This window comes from Cuculus canorus, chromosome 5 (assembly GCF_017976375.1).
Source record: "Cuculus canorus isolate bCucCan1 chromosome 5, bCucCan1.pri, whole genome shotgun sequence".
In the NCBI taxonomy this organism is placed as follows: domain Eukaryota; kingdom Metazoa; phylum Chordata; class Aves; order Cuculiformes; family Cuculidae; genus Cuculus; species Cuculus canorus.
The window spans coordinates 5,701,501-5,715,171 of record NC_071405.1 but is presented as its reverse complement, the minus strand read 5'-3'; the positions used below and the strand labels follow the sequence as shown (position 1 = coordinate 5,715,171).

The 13,671-nt window shown below is 38.6% G+C and overlaps 1 protein-coding gene across 5 annotated transcripts in view; it reads left to right on the top strand.

The window, feature by feature from the left end:
• ARID4A (AT-rich interaction domain 4A) overlaps nucleotides 1–13,671 on the top strand; it is a 56,508-nt gene that overhangs the window by 3,668 nt on the left and 39,169 nt on the right. For all 5 annotated transcript variants that reach the window (XM_054067799.1, XM_054067797.1, XM_054067798.1 and 2 more), the window contains 2 exons: nucleotides 1,939–2,004; nucleotides 2,918–3,008. In XM_054067799.1, the coding sequence (XP_053923774.1) occupies nucleotides 1,939–2,004; nucleotides 2,918–3,008 (157 nt within the window). The remainder of the gene's footprint in view (nucleotides 1–1,938; nucleotides 2,005–2,917; nucleotides 3,009–13,671) is intronic.

The window sequence follows — 13,671 nt, the reverse complement described above, 5'->3', positions numbered from 1 at the left end:
CAGGATAACATCTGTTAAGTTTTGAGCATCTTGCTGCTCTTCTAAACCAGCATGCTCCAGCTGTAGCTGATGTTCTACACGTGCGTAGTGCTGGCACATCGCGTTCATCGACGTTTATGGGCCTTATGCCAGAGCAAACAAAACAAAGTTGGTATTTTGGTATTGCAGTACTGTTGTTAATGCTGATATGGGAAAACAAGAAGAAAACGTAGTTCAGTAGACGTTAAGAATTCGAAGTAAATATCGAAATTGCTCTTCTTTGTTTTGTCAAGATCTTCCCACTTCCTACTTTCTTGTCTACTGTCCAGGATATGTTAATAAGGCACTGGTGACCCCTCCCACCAAACAGAGGTGAAAGCTGCTTTTTATAACTACGCATCTAAGTTTCCACGTGCTTTAATGCTTAGATCAAATAGAACCGAGCTATCAGCCTCTTCAGTTACATATATAGATCATATCACTTTTATCAGAGTGCTTTTTGTGATTAGTAAAAAAACCCAAAACAATTCAGGTCTTGGAGTCTTTCCCCCTGTTCTTAATGAGCACTTTTAGAAATTTGTGATGTTCCTTGGAATCAGTGTTCCGGACAAGCTCTGAGGGAAGCAGCGTGCCGCCCTTCCTGTTCTGACATCCTTGATTTTCTGTCTGTGTCTCTGGTTTGATAGAGTATTTAGACTGTTAATACGTGTGAGTTTCTTTTTCACATTGGAATCTTACACTTTATTACTCCATGATAAGATTTGGAAGTACATGAGACTGCCATGACTTGGTGGAAATTCCTGTCTCTATATGTCAATTATAACATAACAATTGGAGTTGTAACAAGCTAGGCCTGATACTGTAATTAGGAGCGTGTAGGCACACCCCAGCACGCTTGCCAAGAGAGCAGAAAGTCCAGTAGTCTTTTCCTGAGTAGCAGGACGACCTGTATTCATCTCAAGACCGATGTAAAATTTGAAATAAAAACTGCATTATTAACCTGAACATGTGTTGTAACCTGTTTTAGCATGCCGCTGGTGTTCTGTTTATAAATCCAGCTACAGTGTAGACTGTGGTTGGGGCATAATTGGGAGAGCTAGAAAACTGGATGTCTTTTATAGGTGGGAAGGAAGGTCCTGGAGTTTTTGATTCCTGAAAAGAAACAGGCATTTTGCTTTATGTTTTTGTTAGAACACTGTAGATATTTTTGCTGTAACAAACAGCAGTGAAACAGTTAATGATGTCGGCATCCAAGTATTCATCTTTGATGTTTCTAAACTGAGTCTCTGCAAACTCAGAGATTCAAACTGCACGGGCTTACGTTCGCTCTGTCTCATCAGCGTTACCTTCTCAAATGCAGGATTTTAAATGGAGAAAGCGTAGTTTACTTACTCTGTAACTGGTCCTTATTTTTGTTACCCTTGCAGTGGTTCACATCTTTACCATAAAAACTTTCTCTTGCTCAAGGCCGTGGGAATGGTGGTGTTGGGGCCAGGTTGGGGATTTTTTTGATATGAATATAAAAAAAGAGAGCTTTTTCATTTGGTTGTAGTTCAATACTCAATGTGTTGTTAGTAAAGTTGGAGTATAAAGGGAAAAAAAACCTGCTTAATCTTCTAATCTGGAAGCCCAGTTCCAGGTATGCACTGGGTTGCATCAGTATCCAAACTCACATCTCTGCGTGTTTTCTTTGCCGTGAAAAGGCTGATGTGACTGATGTTTGATTTGCCCTGTTCTTTAATTATGATGTTTCAGATTAAATATTAAATGTGATGCTTGGGGCTTGCTGTGAATAAAACCACCTGTGCCCAGTGTTTTTTATTCAATCGTATTTGAGTCCATTGGATTGACAAAGATCTTGTTTTCCAAATCATCATCATTATTATTAAAAATGCAATTTCTTATGTTTTCTTGTATGCTATAATGATATATACATAAAGGTTTATGAATATCTTTCAGGTGGTCCTGAAGGGGGATAACTCAACTCAGCTAGTGCAGGATGACCAAGTGAAAGGACCTCTAAGAGTATGTATATTGCATGCCTTTTTTTTTTTTCTTTTAAATCACATAGTTGATTTGTAAAATTTTAAATTTTGAAGCTGTTTGTGTGAGTACTTGTTCTGCAGACTTTAAATCAACAAGAGAAGGCTTGTTGCTTGAGATCAGATAGATTCCAAGTAGTCTTAACTCCTGTATTTTTTTAGAGGCTGTTTATGCTTCTCCATGCATTATACTTCATATGCAAACAGTTTTGCACCCATGATGATTTTTATATCTTACAAGATACAGAACTTCTAAGAAGTAATGAAGCTTTAAAATATTAAACAAGTAAAGGAGAACTTGACTGCAAAGCCAAATTCTAGCCCATTAGACAATAGTAAATAGGCTTGCTCTAACTGTATTTTAAATTAGTTGATGTATTATATAAAAATATGTTTGTGTTTTTATACGTAACAGTTGTCTGTTAAAATGCACAGCAGCATTATACAGCAATGACTACAAATAGGGGTTTTTAGAGATGATCATCTCTTTGGTATATTCTCTGCAGGAAGACCAATACATGTTGTAGTCCGATACTGAAATTCTGGTTTAGCTGACAATATAAGTGTATAATGTATAAGGAACAGTCATTGTTGCATGCACATCAGTAAAAAGTAGTAATTACTTTGAATATTTGAACATTTATTTCAAATTAGCCTTTGTTATTTCTTGTTACGGTGGAATTAGATATTCTGAGTTTTGTGCTGCTTTACTGTCTACTTGCAGTTCAGCCTTTAGGCTTACGGACCTTTATTCTTACCAGCTAAATAACTAAATTTTAGGAAGTAACATTGAGATAAAATATGTTGTGCTGGAAGAATTAATGCATTACACATGAGTTTTTTCCATTACATGAGATTGGGATTGTGTGTAACCTTGAGATACTCTTTTTTTGCAGGTCGGGGCAATGGTTGAAACAAAAATGCCCGATGGATCCTTTCAAGAAGCTGTTATCAGCAAGCTGACAGATGCCAGTTGGTATACTGTAGGTGAGCAGCCCCATGCTTTCATTTGCAGTCTCTAATCTTTGACCAATCTATTTCTGGTTATAGGTAGTAATGTAAGTAATTCTATCCTGTGTTGTAAGATCTGAGATAGATTTTGGAGGGGACTCTTTAAAGTCTTCCAGGTCTTGTTTGATTTTCCATTTAAAATAGGATAATAATTATTTGTTATTCAGGGAGCGAAGGTTGTTGCAAAGGTAATTACAGCACTGAGGTTTTATTCAGTGCAACTCAGGTGTAGTGGTCCCAGTTTCACTCACTGGAATTCAGAATAAATTTTGCAGATTTTAAGACGTAAAACCTTGTAATTGCACTTTGAGCTGAAAACTTGTGGTGTGCTGTGAATGACTGAAATGTGAGCTTTCTTTAACTGTATGCAGTTGTGTACGCGAGAGAACCATTAGTAGCACCCCTATGCATTTTGAAATCATTGCTCTGTTGTGTGTAGAGTTGAGGGTCATGTTTTGTGTGTAACAACTGAAAAAAGGATTGATTTTTAAAAGGGAAAAAGAAGAGTTGACTCATCACATCTTAAGAAAAGAGGGGACATTCATATGTGACGTGAATAACTTCGCTTCAAAGTAAATTTAAGTAGTGGTTATATCTAAAGTGAAATAGAAAAGTATTTTGCTTCTCATGTTGGAGGCTCGTGCACTTTTCAGTCATTGTAATAGAAACCTCAGAATGCAGGGTCAGCAAAATTTTGTGTTGGAGCAAGAATTCATTGCAAGGTAAATTTCTTTATTTTGAATGCTGAGAATTGCTCATTCTGATCTCTAGATTTCTCTGAAGCAGCTTTAGCAGTAGAAGGACAAACCCAGCAATGTTCAAGTAATACTAGATAAGCAAATAAAAACATATATTTGAATCAAAGCGCTTTGGAAGAACCAGTCCTTTTTTTGCACAACTCTTTTAGTGCAGCAAAGCGTTATATTTGCTGATAGCATGGAGATTATGTGCTTCTCTTGATTGTCCTGTACGTGGTACTCTTTGGCATTGCTTTTGAAGTTGGTATTTGTAAATTTAAATTGGTTTTCTTCCTCTTGTCTTGTATACTGAATGTGTTCAGCTTTACTTCTTATTCTTCACCACTCTCTGGAGGAGTCTTGTATTGCATGAAGTGTGAGTTGTTTTGATTCATTTACTCCTTTTTTAAGACAGAAAGATGATGTTCAGTGTAATCTAACTTTTCTGTTGTAATAGGTGAGGTTATATAGTCTTTGGTGGGATCAGGACAAGGCCCTCACTGCAAATAGTTTGGAAGGATTTATCCCTTTCTGATGATGATTATTGCCTACTTTAGATGTAAGCCAGTTGATTTACCAGTTGACAAAGCTCACTGCTCTTGTGTTTTTCTTCATGACTATAACATCACTGTAAAATTGTAGATGTAGCTGTAAAATTATAACATATGTTCGGTCACGGAGGAAAGGCAGGATTGCTCTGGAGTGCAGAACATCCAAATCTGCTCAGTTTAGTACCATGATATGACATAATAAAGAACACTGACCCTTCAGCTTTGCTTTATATTGACTTAGAGGTTCACCATCATGATACAGAAGAGATAAGAAACAGTCTTGCACTAATAATTTCATGGTTTATGAATTAGCATTTCCATTTTGAAACTCTTACTTATTTTCATTTCAAAGTAGCATTTTTAGCTAAGTCTGTGTGAATTTGGACCTGAAGACTTAGATCAGTAAACCAACCCTTAAATGTTCAGTGATTAAAAAAGGCTTTAAAATATCAGTTGATACAAGGAGAGAAAACCGTTTGTTTGCATTTGACAGGTGATCTCTAAATCCTCTGGTTTGGGGCTGAGTTTTGTCTGTTTTCTTACAGTGAATACGTGCTCTGCCCTGTATCAGCGGGCAGTTGTTTGGTTTTAATAAGTTGTTGAACTCTCCACAGTAACGTAATAGATCAATCGTGCATGCCATGATTTTTACATTATACATTCATTAAAAGCACAGTTCCTCAGAAAATTGAACCAATGGATTCATTTATTGTAGTTTTCTTGTCTGAAGAAATATTTTTTGACAGAGACAACAGAAAAGAGACACTTGTATGTTTTTCATAAGCAAATGAATTAAGGCTGCTTTGATTTCATAAAAATTTAGAGCTAGTGTGTATTGAGATCTAAATAATCTTAGGGTAAGTTAACCTGCAGTGCTGTAATAGGGCAGGTAGAGTGTGCGTACCTATGACAATACAACTGTAACATATTGGAATTGTCTGTAGATCTTTTGAATGTTTTGTGAGCTGTGTGTGGTGGCTCCTTGGTGGTGAAAGCACAGGTAACATTGACCAAATTCAGCAAATAGTGAAATTTGTGTCTTAAAAAATGGTTATTTTTCTTTTAAAACTGGGGAAGTGCACTAGGTTGAGTATAGAAATACTGAGATGTGAAAAATGAGCCTTGTCTTTAGCCTGCTGCTTCCACTCTATCTTTGGAGAAGGTTTTGGGTAGGTGCTAGGTGTGTGCTTATGTTGCTGTGATTAGAGTTGAATTGGTTCCCTGACAGTCAAAGCCAAAGAGTTGAGATGGAAGGGATTAAACAGCCTTCAAGTTTCTTGAATGTTGTTCTGAATGTGGTCAGGATTGAGGTGGAAAGCACAAAGGAAAGCCTGTGTTTCAGTCACATGTGCTTTTCCTGTGCTATTTATTTTCTGTGTTAGGTAGCATCTCATTCTCGGTGATCTAAAAGTAGGCTGGTATGGCTGGGGAAACCAGCAATATATGCAGACCAACACTTTCCAAGTGCTAAGTACAAATCTCAAAAAGGTCCACCGAAACAAGCTGAATGCATGTCTAGAGAGAAGAAAAGATACTCACCTTTCCTAAGCAGATTTTCTGTTTCAGATGGGCATCCAAAGGTGTTGCAACACTTTGCTTCATTCTGTAAGGGGAACCTGCAGAAGTACTGTGTTGAGTTTGCTGTAGTAGGACACTTTGCCACCAACATAGGGCAAGAGACATGAAGATGATCAGTTAGTCTATTAGTGGTGTTCATGTATCCCAAATAAATAAGGATTTATTTTTGTTGTAGCTGCTGGGGAATCCTTTTTCACCATTTTTACATGGTGTGACTGCAGCCGTTTGGTCAAATTAAAATTTTTAGCCGTGATTTGGAAATGCTTTTGAAATTACCTTTGAAATTCAGCTTTTCAGTGGAAGTGGGTGAAGGAACAAAAGCTGTTTGGAGTGAAAGTTTAACAGTGTCTGGAAAACGCTTTTGCCCAAGTCGGCCCTCTCATCTGCTCAATTGCGTCTAAAGTGGGATGACGGTAATAGCGGCTTAAGTTCTTTGGGTAACAAGTGGCTCAGTTGGATGAAATGCAATTATTTGATATGAACTTACTTAATTTACAAATTTTCAAGTGCTGCATCAATGCTTTTGAAGTGCTGAATGTATTGGTAGGTGATAATTGTGTAGCATTAGAATGGTCTGTCAGGTCTGCTTTCAGATGAGCCGTGTTTGAATTATGGTTGACTTAGCATACTGTCTACTTGGTTCTCTGTTGACTTGTAAAATGCTTCAGGTAAATATTGAAATAATGTCTGAAGTGACCGAAGAGAAAAGAACCCAAAACCTAGACCACACCTTGTAGAGTGCGTAGTTGTATTTTCCTTCTTTCGCTCTCTCTGGAATCTTAGGAGTGTTACCAGAATTTCAAAAACCAAAAATCCTTATGGGTGTGTTCTTGAAGGAGACACTTGTGCACAGAACTAGAAGCAAGGCAAGTCTGGAAACAGGATTGCAGTTGAGCAAGCATCTGAAGAATTGCTGTTAGAACGGCCTTTTTTGTTGCCCCATCAAAACAAAAGTCCCTTTAGTCTCTCTTTTGACAAAACTCAGGTCAATAATCTGTATGTGCTTAGATCTCTTGTTAAGTGTCTGCAATTTAACTGTATCTACAGCTTTAAACAAGGAAAAAAACCAGATCAAATACATGGAGCCCTGTGCCTTGTATTTTGCTAGATAAAATAACGGGGGAAGCTTTTCTAAAGAGAGAAAGAGAAAACATGTATTAACTTTCAGTAATTTGTCCTCTGAAATGAATGGGAAGTAAGGAGAAGAAAACCAAAGCACTGAGAGGTATTTGCAGTTTCTAGCAGCCCTCGCTGTCAGCAGTAGGGCTTTATATGCCGATTAGAGTGAAAAGGAGCATGAATCTTTATTTTTTGAGAGTTACAGCTTTCAAGCTTCATCTGGTACTTTTATGTAAGAGAAGACGTCTTTTCTCCTTTTAAAAGTTATCATGAAACGGCAGAATATTTTAACATAAATAATGAGTTTATTTTTCTCATTCTTTTCAACACTGCGTGAGTCTACAAAGCCAACAGATTTTTTTCCTTTTAGGCTTTAATACAGTGCTGTACATTAACGTGGCCTGACTTTGGCTGTGCTGTAAGCCAGGCACCACTTCTGTGACACCTCCAGGAGCTCTGTAGCCCTGCTCTCACTGCTCCCCGGCCTCGCGTGGAGAGGTAACTGCCTCCTCTCATGCAGTTCCTGTAGCAGTTTACAGGGGACGCTGAGTGAGTGTGTGCTGAGAGGCGTTAGATACCCGAGTGCTCCTCCTTGTGCAAGTAAGGCGTTGGGTACTTGAGTTGTTCTGGATGTGAAGTATGCTCTCAGCCACTAGTTGCATCGCTCTGGGGATCTGCCCTTAGGAAGGCAGGTGACAGAAATGGATGGTTTCAAGTATTTTGTTCTAGTCTTCTTGTTGGATTTTGAAAATTCTAGTTCATGATTCTGAAAATATTTATCAGAGAATGAACCAGCAGTGATGTCTGAGGACTTCCAGGAGGAGGGTTGCGCGCAGGAACCATTTATAGTCACGTTTTCCTATTTTTAGAAGAAGTTTCTTCTTCGATGCTGTGTGGAGGTATCTGTGCTAACAGGAAAAATTGACTTTGTTCTGGCTCTATTAGAACTTTAAGCTCCTAACATGTCTTGTTCCTACGTGAAGAACAATAAAAGCTGTGAGTGCCACTACTGTCAGTTGATGTCAGAGGCCTGTCAGTGTCTTTTTATAACTTAAGCAGCACGCGCTTTGAATGTGCAAGGCACTGGTCACGTTCGTGCGGCTGGTTTGACCAGTTCTTCCCAGCATCCTGTTTGAGTTCTACATCCCAGAAGCCTCACTTCATCTTTGAATTGTGCGTGTGTCATCCAGGAATCCAAAACCACCAGTGTGGTCCAATTGTCACTACTTCAGTGGTGCTTTCTGACCCACCATAAATTTGTTCATCTTCAACGTGTTCCTTCAGTGGATTTTGAGGAAATCCTGTATTTGCCTGGAGTCCTTCCTTGGGATGTATTGTTTTAAATGCACCCGTGGCAGGTAGAAACTGTGCAGTAGCTGTCTTGCTTGCTTTCTAGGAAGAAGGAATAGCACTGCGTTTTGCACTTGTGTGTGTTTAGGCAACATGCGGGCAGAAGAGCAGATGTGATGAAGAATAATTATATTAACTGAACCTTGTTAGAAATCAAGTGGATGGAGCCTTTGGTTATAAAACCACCTTTGTTACAATGCAGAGTGAATGTTAAAAAACGGTGTACAAACAATACTGTTGGGAAAGCAGAAGGTAGGAAATTTTTCTCAAATCTCTTTATATGTAGCAAGAGTAAGATTACTGGAACAACTCAGAAAAAGCAGTTTCAGACAGAAGGGGTTTTGTTCGTAAGGTGACAGTCTTAGTAGACTCAAAGGTTGCACTTCTGTGTTTTCAGTGATGTTTCATACATGTTTCTGTAGAGGAACCGGAGCTCATTGAAAATGATTTTTCCTTTAAAAAAAAGTGGGAGTTCTGTAGTCTCTCCAGCAGCACAATGCGCTGCGATGCCTTGCTCCTAAGCCCTCTTACAGTTATGCTGGGTAGGTAGTACAGTCCTTGTCTGCAAGGTCATTCAGTAAGCCTTGTGTGACTCTGAGTACTTTCTATATTGTTTCCACAGCTGAAAACCAAAGCTCTGCAAAAGTGGCACACGTAAATAGCAGCTCGGATAGCTCACCAATTACTGCTTTGTCAGGCAGCTTCTGAAAATAATTAAGTGTGCATGGTGACACCAGAGCAGGTTTTACTTCTTGATACGGACTTCCATTGTCGTGGTAGATTTAGAAGCTTCTGAATGGGATGGGGATTGAGAAAAGAAATATTTCCTTGCCGTGCAGTAGAGAATCCTAGCATAACCTGTTGGATTTGAAGTCAGAAAACAGATGCAGTCATGATGGTTGTTTTCCCTATTCACTTTTCCATTACAGGACAGCCTTGTTCTGTTAACACTGGTTGCTCTGTATGTAATAGCATAACTATGATGAGGATATTATTGCTGGTGCCCTGCTGTGTTCTTTTTTTCTTTCTTCTTAATTTTTAGGATCTTAGGGATATTTATAAACTGATCTCCAATATTTTGTGGCAAGTTTCTTCACAGTTCCTAAAAATTATTTTGATTAGTTGATTTGTTAATGTAAATAAATGAGAACTGACGTTGAGACAGCGTTTTTGTGAGGGCAGGTTGGGTATTATTTTTGTTAATGGCATATGTGGGCCTGCTACAGACTGGGAACGGAAGATACCCTCTGGTCAGTAGTGAGTTGAAAATTGCACTGCTTAATGCATTTTGGAGTTACTTAACTTTTAATCAAGAGAATACTTCTCTAATTCTTGGACTGTATTGCATTGATTCCCACTGGGAAGCTTTGTTTTTCTTTTTCTGTCAAAGCTTTGTCTTGCCTAGGGGAAAAAAAACTATATTATTTCTTTCCTGTTATTGTCAACAAGGTTGACAAGCAAAGTTCTGAAAACTTCCACTTTATTTCCCATGTTTAAATACGCTCTGTACGGAGCGTGTTCAACTTGTTCTTGAGACCAAAACAAGCGTCGTAACAGAGACTGTTCTCCAGGTTGTGCTGCTTAGTCATCTTTTTCCCCTTCTGTCAGTGTTCGTCAGCATATTTGAAAGAGAGGCCCCTGGCCAGCAGAAATGTTGCTCTTCCTTCTGTCGTTCCTGCCTCATTACATTGACTCTCATCTAGCACTGTCAGGTTCCTGGCCAGCGCACATCTCTCCTTCTCCAGCGGTATTTACTGAAGTAATCAGCCTGTGCTCCGTTTCCCCACCAAGTACGTGCCCAGCACAGGATTGGGCAATGGTGGCACTTCAAGGGCTTCTGCTTTTTGGTACTCGTTTCTTTGTAAGGACAGGATTTTAAGTTCTGCTTCTACGCTGAATATTGCAGCACTGTAAACACGTGTATTGATTACTGTATTACCTGTATGTGGGGGGATATTTCCCTCTTCTGCTTTCCATTTCCATCCCTCCCTCAGACAACTGATACTGTTCGGTAAATTCTTCCTTACGGAATACAAGTTCTGGAATTTCTGCTGTTGGAGAGTTTGGAGTTGTAACCAGTTTAAGGAATGATAAAGTAATTAATACAAGTTATTCAACATTAATTTTACAGCTTTTAATTTGTCTGTTTGTTGGTAACGGGCATTTTAACTAGAATTAAACAGTTACTTCTGGATGAAGTTAAAAAGAGGAATGAATTTGCAGCTTTGAGTGTGTCAGTTTCTTCTGACATGGATGCTATCATATCAAACTATAGCCAAAAATGTGGTTAGGCCTGCTGTTTATATTTAGGAAATCCTTAAAAGGGGGAGGGAAACTGCATTGCCTACATAGTTTAAGAAAGATTTATTTTTTTAAAGGTGCTGAGACAATCGATGTGTGTTTCTGGTTGCCTTTTCAGGAAGGCACAAACAAGTATTTTCCCTGGAAGTGAAGCAAGTTTGAAGTAGCTGCAACTACAAAGCTTTTCATACATCATTTGAGAGACTTCTTACTTAGTCCCACTTTACTAATTCAAATAATTGATGTTTTTATATGAAAAAAAGGTGCTATCTTTTCTTCATTGACACTTTATAAAGTGATCACTAATTTAGCTAAGAAAATGTTTCTTTTGATGCTGTTCTGTCACATACTTTGTTGTGTTACAAAGATGTTGTCTTGCTCCCAGTTGTGCATTGGTGCTGTCTGTTTCAGGTGCTGTTGCACAGGTCCACAACATAAATGATTGTAGAATGAGCGGAAAATTTCTTATATATATATCTAAAAACTCTTAGGTGATCAAAGGAAGTTTCAGTTCATCCTTGAAGCAATTCAATGACTTTGAAAGAACAAAAATATTAGTGCCTTCTGCTTTTGCCCTTATGGTCCTCCTCCTTCTGCCTTTACCAGTCTCCATCAAGATAGAAAATAAAATGTAACTCACTTTTATTTGATTAAATGTAACTCGCTAAATGATTAATAATCATTTAAGCAGGGTTCTTTGTAAGTAATAATAAAGCTATGTATAACACCAGTTACTTTTAGACAACTATAATAGAATTCTCAAGAACAAAAAGTGTTTTCTGTACTGCGCATGCCATGTCTGGGGAGGGTAACCGCACACAGACCTGATAACAACTTCCTAACTTCGTCATTTTTGCGTGTATTTACATATGTTTGTATGAGACTCGAGGGGTTGGATGTATTGACTTTGTCCATTCTTTTAATCTGAATGAGGGATGAGGGGAAACTTGAGTCCTGGAAGAAGATGACCAAGGTAAAACGGAGTCATATTGGACTTGATTCCTTTGAAGGAATCGCACACTCTTTCACTCTGCTGTGCGTTTCCTTTGCCTCAGGCAGGACGCTCGCACAAGGCTGCTGAACAGAAATCTTTTCCTACCCTTTCGTGTAACGGTTATGCCAATTCCTTGGCTGGCTGCAGTTTGGGAAGGAGGTGTGAGAATTCATGCTTCTCCACCTTCCTTTCCTGCATTTGTGTGATAACTGCCGCTCCTGTGAAAGAGAGCGCTATATCCTTTCGGAAACAGTGACTTTCCTTTCAGATGTGGGAGAGAGGTTTCAGAAGGGGCTTTGGGACTCTTTGTTTTCTCTTTTTGTAGTCTACATGTTTCAGTTTTGGTAAACATAGAGTGGCCACATGTATTCCCTGTGTGGCAAGGGACAAGGAGCTTCTGTAGAACAGCCTAGTTCTGTACCCTCAGCTAGAGACAACAGAGAAATGACAGGAAAGGCTTGTAGGAGGCGAGCTGCTTTGGAGGCACGTGGTAGTCTTGTCTTCATCCAGGTACAAAACTGGGAACAGGACTGAGAGCGTGACTGCCACGCTCTGAAAGTACACTCTTGCTTTCATCATCCCTGGGTTTGAGGGGTGATTAGACAAACACCATGAGTTATTTTTTCTTCCATATTTTGTCTATGCAAGTAAAATATAAATTTATGAAGTTGACACTTCTGCGATTGCAGTTGTTTTGCACGCTATAATTGCCTCATTTGGGTTGAGAATATCTAATTATGTGACTTTCAAAGTTCTAAGTTAACTTGCATGTTTATAATTGAGGGAAGCAGAATATCTCACAGTTCTTAATTGTTATAATTTCCTTATGTGTCCTAATTTAAGTAGAGTTTAGTGCATTTTACTAATGTATTCTACTTAACACTCTATGTTTATAAGATTTTATCATTCAGGGATAAAAGATGGTATATCACCTGGTTTATGAATAGTTTGCTTCATTTCTTCCTTACTGTATCAATTCTAATTAAACAGATAGAGCTTTGAAAATTGGGGATAAATGAGTGATTTTTTTTTTTTCTTTACTGTCAAGTGGCAGGTTCTGTTTGCTTTTACAAAGTTACCTGTTGCCACTCACCAGCCATTTGTCCCCTAAAATGATTTTTTGTGAAAGACAAGTGCTTTGATTTTTCTTTCTGAATGTATTTAGCGAAGGGTGATGATGGTAATCTGCTTTTAAATCTCTTCTGAATGATGAGAAATAGTGCATGCTGTAGGGTGCACAGAGCATTTGAAACAAAAAAAACCCCTCCCAACTAGCCAAACCAACCTAAAATTTAAAAATACGCTAATGAAATATTGTTACCCAAGTAGACAGAGAGCTGGTGAGTGGATGATTTGGAATAGATAATGAAACTTAAACTTCAAAAGGGTGGCACAGATATTTTATTTTTACTAATGTAAACCTGTGACAGAAGTGGGGGGTCAAAATTATTTTGAGCATTTTGATGTTTGTACGTGGCTAGTCAGTGGGTACCGGTGCTGGATTAGGGACGCAGAGGGTAAGAGCTCATCCTTTGTTTTCCCAGTTACTGTGAAGTGTCTCCTTGGTGGCTTTGTTAGGCTGTGAGCTGAATGAGGAGATTTTTGAGAGTTGGGGTTGGTGGGTCTTACTGGTGTTTGCGTTTCAAAAGTTTTGCAAATGTCATTAACTACTATAGATAATCAGGCCTACAGGTATCTGCCGGTCTTAAAGTACTAGGGACTTGGAGGGCGGAAAGTTAGTTGCTTTGTGTGTATGGGTATTATAAGCTGTTAAGACAGTTCAGAAGTGGAGCGTCCAGGGACATGGAATGGTTGGACTCGATGATCCAAGAGGTCTTTTCCAACCTAATGATTCTCCGATTCTATTCTATGACCACAGCAGTATCTCTGCTCTGAAGATGAAGGAACCCTAAAGCTTATCTTATCAAGATGAATTAAATTTGTATTCATACCTTTTTATTAGTTATTATTGCAGTCTGTGGTTTTAATATAAGGTTATGAGGATGTGA